General features: G+C 37.1%; 2 protein-coding genes across 5 annotated transcripts in view; one reads left to right on the top strand and one right to left on the bottom strand.

Annotated features, from left to right (window-relative positions):
- LOC307009753 (uncharacterized protein) overlaps window positions 1-7,037 on the top strand; it is an 8,969-nt gene extending 1,932 nt beyond the window's left edge. The window contains exons 3-14 of one of the 4 annotated variants that reach the window (XM_079633804.1): window positions 82-101; window positions 252-378; window positions 520-652; window positions 1,027-1,193; window positions 1,758-1,911; window positions 2,019-2,105; window positions 2,362-2,532; window positions 4,029-4,091; window positions 5,007-5,063; window positions 5,257-5,319; window positions 5,689-5,763; window positions 6,597-7,037. In XM_079633804.1, coding sequence (XP_079489930.1) covers window positions 307-378; window positions 520-652; window positions 1,027-1,193; window positions 1,758-1,911; window positions 2,019-2,105; window positions 2,362-2,532; window positions 4,029-4,091; window positions 5,007-5,063; window positions 5,257-5,319; window positions 5,689-5,763; window positions 6,597-6,778 — 1,224 coding nt within the window. In that variant the 5' untranslated portion in view covers window positions 82-101; window positions 252-306 and the 3' untranslated portion in view covers window positions 6,779-7,037. Of the gene's footprint in view, window positions 102-247; window positions 379-519; window positions 653-1,026; window positions 1,194-1,757; window positions 1,912-2,018; window positions 2,106-2,361; window positions 2,533-4,028; window positions 4,092-5,006; window positions 5,064-5,256; window positions 5,320-5,688; window positions 5,764-6,596 lie in introns of all 4 variants that reach the window. The other 3 variants (XM_079633802.1, XM_079633801.1, XM_079633803.1) reach the window with 3 other exon arrangements.
- LOC307009759 (uncharacterized protein) overlaps window positions 1-7,827 on the bottom strand; it is a 33,740-nt gene that overhangs the window by 12,967 nt on the left and 12,946 nt on the right. The gene's annotated exons all lie outside the window — the stretch shown is intronic.

Genomic DNA, 7,827 nt, shown 5'->3' with positions numbered 1-7,827 from the left:
TCCAAAATGTGGTTTTGGGCTGTTTAGAATTTATTGTTCACAAATCTGTCTTGTGCAAGTTTCTCTCTGTTTATGTTTTAGGTTGAAGATGGCCCAGAGAGGTAAGCCTTACAATTGCTAATCTAGAAGCATTAGGCAAGAGTGTCTGGGAACGATGATATGATCTGCAACACTGTCTTTTTTTATTACTGATTACTGATTAATGATTACTGACTAGCTTTTTCTTTCTTTGTTGTTATTCAACAAGAAAGAACTCCCATTAATGGGAATCAAAAGGAAACCCTGAAATCATTTTTTAAGGATGGGATGACACGAGTTGGATCCGAATTGATACCAAGAGCTGCATCGGCTACTGGTTTGGACACCAGTGTCGTAGAAGTAAGGTGTACTTTAGTGCCACACTAACAAACAACATGTCAAATAAATATATCATTCTGCTGGACTGCTTGTATAAATTAAGTGTTTGTTAACATTTAGTTTAATTGGTGTAATACCCTTTCGCTATTTTTTGTTTTTCAGAACTGGATCGGTAATTACAAAAGATCACAAATGACTAATGCTTCGTCTGAGCCCCGGCCATCAAAGGCCAAAGTTCACATTAGAGAGCTGTCGCCTTACAATCTTTTTTGTAGGGACATATTAAAAAACAAAGGTGCGAAACAAAATTTAACAACTGCTTTTAATTTTATACTAAATTGTTTGTTTTCATACATGACGGCCTTGTTGACATCAGGCTCATGAGGGTCATGAAAGGTCATGAAACAGATTTTCATTATAGTATTTGGCAAGTACTTCACTCATGCAAATTGCATTCATCAGTTTAAGAAATGCTGTGTATATTGAAAAGAATCATCAGGTCATCTACTTTACACGTTATCTTGTTTTTACAGAGTTGTTACAGATAAATAGTTTTCACAACCCAAGTAAACCAGTGTTTTGGACTGATTGTCGTTGTATGAATTTACTTTAAAAAGGAGATGCTGACTCTAATGTGTTAAGTTTTCTGGGCATCTATTTTTTCCTCAGGCACAATGAATGATATTAAGGGCAGGTGGGCCACATTGGGGGAAGATGCAAAGCAAAAATACATTCAAGAGGCAGCAGCACTGAGGGCAGATGGGCAGGCACAGGACCTAAGCCCTGAGATGAGGGATGCCCGAATTAAAATGCACCTTAAGAAGCTGAAGTTAGAGGTTTGGAAAGAGGATTCATTTGCTAAGCATTAGTGGTATTCTTAAAGTATCCTGTGGAAGGATGATCAACAGCAATTGTGATGTGAGCAGAACATTGTGTTAGACAACTGGATTGTTTATGTCTAGATTGTATCATAATTTCAAATGAGTTCATTACAAATAAATATTCCAGCTGATTTTTGTTTACAAGGCTATCAAGATAAAATATTCTCACATTGAAGAAATTGTCAAAGACTCATACCACCCTCTCAAACTAAATTCCGACTAGTTGGGCTAGTCTGTTAAGATCAAGGTGGTCAATTAAAGTATTAGTAGTCACAAATGCCTATGAGTCAAATTATTAGTTGCATTTGGACTCAGCTAATATATAGTTAATGTAACCCTGCTGGTCTTTTACCACTTATTTGCCACGTACGACAACACTGTTTTCATATATTGCCAAGCCCTGTTATGAGTTGTTTCTTTAGTGTGTGTTGGATTTTTCAAAGTAGGTTTTGTCTATTTTGTGTATAATCAATTATTTACTATTTTTGTGGTTGTCTTCTTTATCTAAATATTGTAAAGGTGTCCAAGCTTGAGGATTTGGGTGTGGAAACAGCCATCTTATCATTTGACTGCCAAAAGTCCTCATTGGAGGTATTTGAACTGAGCAGCAAAGGAGCCACTGATTTCCTCGATTCAACGGACACAGTGAACAACTTTGCACTGCATTTCAAAGGTATTGGTTATATGAAAATCCACAGAAATGAACTCAGGCCCGTAATAGTGCAAATATACATAATACAGTTTTATTAAATTAATTGTTGTCTGTTGTTACATCTGTAGCCAGCTCCTCAGCCGCAACACCCAGTACCAGAGAACATGTCAGTGTTCTGGTAGGAAAAGTGAAAGATCTTTTCAACAAAAAATATAGTAAGCATAAGTTCAAATACTTTTAAAACTGATGTTATGAAACTGCTTAACTTAAAACCTAATATACCTTCATGAATCCATGGCATTGTTATCAAATGAATAAATTATCTAATATGCCCATCAACATTTAGATTATGTCACCTTACCAAAATGACTGTTTGCAGCCTTTACACTGGCTATCAACTAGAAGGGAGAGTCACAATTGTCCAACTGTGTAACATTGTGTAACGTGTGTATGTGTGCCCATGTCTTTCAGAGGAGGCCGGAGGTACTGGAAGGCTCCCCTACCAGTCCCTAGTGAATCAGGGCTTGACCATTAAAGTTTCTGGACTGCCCAACAGCCTTACCCTGAAAAAGCCTTCCTTTTATGGAAGGAACCAATTGATAGGAATTTTGCAAGCTGCAGAGGAGATTACATTTGAAATAGGTAAGTGACATTACCGTTACCGACATTACAGTGGTTGTCTTTCTCCACTTGTATTTTGGCAGACCATTTGGCTCTATGCAAAGTGGTGAAAATAAGTTAACTTAGGAATAAAAAAGGCCTACATGTAAGTCTTTGTATAGTGCTGCTGGGCCATTGCATCTCTCTCTGTGCCTTTACCCCAACCGGTCAAGGCGGATGGCCGCCCAGGTGCCCACCCTGAGCCATGGTTTTCCTTGAGGTTTGCCTGCAATTTCTTGTTTTCCTATTTTTTAAGTGTATTATGTAGCTGTTAGTGCAACTATAAGATCTGTAGAGTTACAAAGTCTCAAACCCAAAGAGATATTTTTTGTAAAAGTTACGGCTCAGCCACACCTTCCTAAAACACTTCGGTCAAACATGCCACCACATCTCTATGTCAGTGTGTGGGGCCAGAGTTTCATAACACCACTCAAATGTATACGCAAAGAAAGGAGGCGTAACTTTTTTTCTCGCCGGCGCCACCATGTCGTGGAGATGCTGTGTTTTTCGTTCAAAAGCCAAACTACTTTGTTTGGCCTTCCAAGGGCTGTTCCAGAATAGTACCACCCAAATATTTATCTGTGTGCTGCGCATTTTTCAGAGGATTGTTTCTAGCATCTCGGAGAGCACAGATCGTTTCTACGTCTTTGTCTTTTCTACGATAACAAATGCAAACTTACCAATATGATACATTCGGGTTGAGTCGCACTGGCAACGTTGATCGATCAGCTTGGTCATCTGTGTAAAAGCCGGCTATTCGGCCCAAATTCTGGTTTCCGATCAGCTGGTGAAGGACACGCGTGTTCAATTCTTTCCAGCGTCTCAAAGTAATTTGGTTAAATAAGACACATGTTCTCTTATGCAATTATCTCGTTTTAATCTGACTCCATGAATTAAAAAGGTTTAATGTGTTCCTTTGAAATAATCTTGGATTATTTCCAACCTTACATCTGCATCATCAGATTCGGGCTCTAATTGATAGGGTTTCATGTTAACATTAGTTAACACCTACAAGCCATGTAGGCTTGTTCATGGTGGGAATTGTTGGGTCTTTGTTAATAATATTATAAAGAGTATGGTCTAGACCTACTCTGTTTAAAAAGTGCTGTGAGATAATTTTCGCTATATAAATAAAATTGAATTGAAATTGATTCTGTTTATAGATTCTGTAGAGATGTGACACCATTTCTAGTTTTGTCATTATAATGCAACACAATTTCTAAAAAGGCACCTCTCCAGAATATCCTATATAGCTGTTTAGTTGAATGTGACTACTGACTAGTGACTGGCCCTTGGCAATGGTTTTCCTTTTTTTCATGCTAATTAAATTCTATGTATATAATTCCTGCAAATTACATTCCTTCATTGATACTGTTGTGTGATTAATTATGTTTCCCCAGTAATGCAGGAAGGCCAATTATTTGTTATGCTCATATTACACCATTTTTCTTTTCTTTTTTTCAAAAAATATAAATCAGATGCAGCACAATGCAACCCCACTGACATGGCAGAGGGAATGTCCGAGCACATGGATGCAGAAGGTACGCTGAGTTGTTTTTAATTTATCTTTAAATAAATGTATTACATTAAACCTAAGAATCATAGTTTACTAGATATGTAACTGGTCATTGCACAGCACATTTAAAGGAACACACCGACTTTTTGAGACTTTAGCTTATTCAACGTATCCCCCCGAGTTAGATAAGTCCATACATACCCTTCTCATCTCCGAAGCGTGCCGTAACTCTGTCTGACGCACCCCCCGCTAGCCTAGCTTAGCACAAAGACTGGAGGTAAACGGCTCCAGCTAGCATACTGCTCCTAATAAGTGACAAAATAACGCCAACATTTTCCTATTTACATGTTGTGATTTGTATAGTCACACCGTGTACAAATAAGAAGGTCACATGAGGCACAGCCATCTTCTAACTGTATACAAACTGGGAACTAGATCCTCAGAAGGCGAAGCACTGCTACTTGGGCGGAGTGATTAGCGCAACACTCTGAGCGAACTCTCTGCTCCTCACCACGAGGCTTCTCAGGCGCTGCGAGCAAATCACTCCGCAGAAGTAGCAGTGCTTCGCCTTCTGAGAATATAGTTCCCAGTATGTATACGGTTAGAAGATGGCTGTGTCTCATGTGACCTTGATTTTTACACGCTGTGACTATACAAATCACAACATGTAAATAGGAAAATGTTGGCGTTATTTTGTCACTTATTGGGAGCAGTATGCTAGCTGGAGCCATTTACCTCCAGTCTTTGTGCTAAGCTAGGCTAGCGGGGGGTGCGTCAGACAGAGTTGCGGCACGAGAAGGGTGCCGCAAGGGTATGTATGGACTTATCTAACTCTGGGGGATACGGTGAATAAGCTAAAGTCACAAAAAGTCGGCGTGTTCCTTTAACCACTGTATACATTATTGTAATAATATTAAATCAAAAGATGACATTTTTGCAGCACAATGCAACCCCACTGACATGGCAGAGGGAATGTCCGAGCACATGGATGCAGAAGGTACGCTGAGTTGTTTTTATTTTATCTTTAAATAAATGTATAACATTAAACTTAAGAAGCATAGTTTACTAGATATGTAACTGGTCATTGCACAGCACATTTAACCACGGTATACATTATTGTAATAATTTGAAATCAAAAGATGAAATTTTCACCTTTGTGTGATGGTTTAATCATGCTTTCATATCACCAGACACAGCAGATGGCATCCAGACGAAGGCAGTGGAGGAAATTTTAGAGGCCATGTGTGAAAATGGTATTTCTTGTATTCGTTAGACATTTTACCAAATGCTACAAATCAGTTTTTGGTATTGCTTAAGTTTGAGCTTAGTTAATAAATTGTTCTGAGAAGTCAGCCATTGACATTTGACACAAAGAGAAAAGCTCATTTGTTTGAAAATTAATTTTTTTAAATACAGTATTTATCCAGGTGACATTAAACAGCAAATATAAGGTTGATATTCTGATAATTTTACAATTTGAATTGAAATTATATGCAAATAATGGGACTGTCTATTTTTAATCAATGATTTACTACGGTAATTAACTATTGACAGAATAAATGCTGACAAATTGAATTATGAATTTGTAATTAAGTTGTTGTATTTTGTTTTATGTACTTTAGGTGTACAGCAGATGGAAGAGTCCTCAGAAACAGCCACTAGGCCTACTGTAGCCATTGTGATGACTGAAGATAAAGGTACTGTATCTTTCCACATTGTGTTTATTTTTATTTACCAAAAAGTCCCATTGAGACGAATGAGCTCTTACTGATAGTAGACCTGGCCAAGACTAGCAGCAGCCTATATAAAAAGAGGCAGTTTCAACAGATTGCAATACTATAATAAGAGCAGATATGGAAACAGAAGCATGGACTAAAACATTTTAAAAAGGGGGAAAAAACACTAGACAGTGACAAACTGACAAATTGGTCTCCAATTCTTAAATTTAGGAAAAAACAGGCTCACTAGATTCACTTTTAAGTCTTTCAAGGGGCAGATTCCAGGCAGAATTTACTGAATAAATAAACAGCCTTTTTTCAATCTCTGTAACGTATACAAATATATTGAGAGTGCAAATTATGTTGCCCAGTACATTTCTTTACAAAACAAACTTTTCGGTATCAGTTATGGCCTTACAATTAGTAATCATAAACCTGCATCAATGTGATGGTAAGCTCTGGAAGCAGGTGAAGAACAAAGTGGTCATGAGATTTCTTAAATTAAAATTTAGTTACCCCTCTGTCTCAGGTTTGATTTACATCCATTTCTGAAACGAAAAACACAGAGTTTTCCTTATTTCAGGGTTATACCAAAGCTGCTTTCTGAAATGGAACCCAGGAAAACCTGCTTTTATCTTATTGATAATTAGCAAGATCTGAGATGAATTGATGTGTAATACCCACATATTCCTTTGGCAACAGTTAAAAATTAACAAGCTGCCTTTGAGATGTTGCTTTAAATATGGTGATGAGTATAATTTCAACTACGGTAACTGGCTTGACTTTCAAAATATTTGTTTTTCCTTTGGTAGATGGAGGCAATTTGTGCTGTGTCTGCCGCGTCCATTTTGATGATAAGAAGAAGAATGCAAGAAAGAAGTGGCGTTCATGGTCTCAGTGTACAGTGTGCCAATCATGGTCACACACTGCATGTGGCTTTAAAAAGAACATGTGCCTTGACTGCCAGTGTCGAAACACCATGCAAACACCCTGAAGATCTACAGTATCTTGTTACTTGAGTTGTTTTTACTGTGTTGATGGCCCCCAACCCATCCATACAAACACACACACACACAATACATATGCTGCAAATTTATTGTAACGACTACACTTCACATGTAAGAAGAAAATTGTGATCTTTTTGTTATTTTCATTCTCAATTTTTATTTGTTATTGTCGTTTGTTGGCACCATCAATGTGGTCTCCTTTAAACAGGGCTTATGTGGGGACCAATAAAGTTATATTGTACTGAATTGAGTCTACATGTTTTTTTTAATATATATATATATATATATATATATACATATATATATATATATACATCTGTTTCATCATTGATTCAGTAGGGCTGGGTTTTAGCAAGGACCTCACCGTAATATTCAAAACAGTGGGTCAGAGTATGACTTCATGTTATAATTAGATGCTTCACATAATTTTACATTTTTCACAGTCTTGCTGTCACTGGGAGATGCTTGGCAAAATTATATTGAAAAGATGGTTAGTGATACTTATGGAAACTTTGAACACTACAAATTGAAATGGTTTTTATGGACTCTGCTATCACTGAAGCCACCTAGTTGGCATTGCTTACTTCCGCTCTGAAGTATTTTCTTCAAATTCACTGTTACGCTTTTATTTTAATGATAAACATTTAAGAGAAAATGTGAAGGGTATCATTTTATCTGTGTTAAGGATATCAATTGTTTCTCATTGGATTCGGATAAATAAAGTTGATTGTCAGTTTATGCGAGGGAGGACCGGTGTGTTCCACTTCTGTTTGCAGTTGTCTGCCGTGGGTAGACTACATTTCAATTCAAAGTGCTGTCTGTCACTATTATATTATATTATATTTTTTGTCACAAATATAAATTATTTCAACAAATAACCAATCATTTCTTTAAAAAAAAAAAATGAGTGGCACATGAGTTTTGGTAACATGGACTGAGAAAACATGCATCCATCTTCTGCTTAGAAACTTTGTAAAAGTTAAACATGAACTAAGTCTGTGATGGGTTAGGTTAGGGTTAGACACTTAGTTGTGAT

The sequence above is a fragment of the Phoxinus phoxinus genome (assembly GCF_949152265.1).
Source record: "Phoxinus phoxinus genome assembly, chromosome: 13".
Lineage (NCBI taxonomy): Eukaryota > Metazoa > Chordata > Actinopteri > Cypriniformes > Leuciscidae > Phoxinus > Phoxinus phoxinus.
Note: the sequence above shows the minus strand (reverse complement) of the source record. Positions and strands in the feature narration are given on the sequence as shown.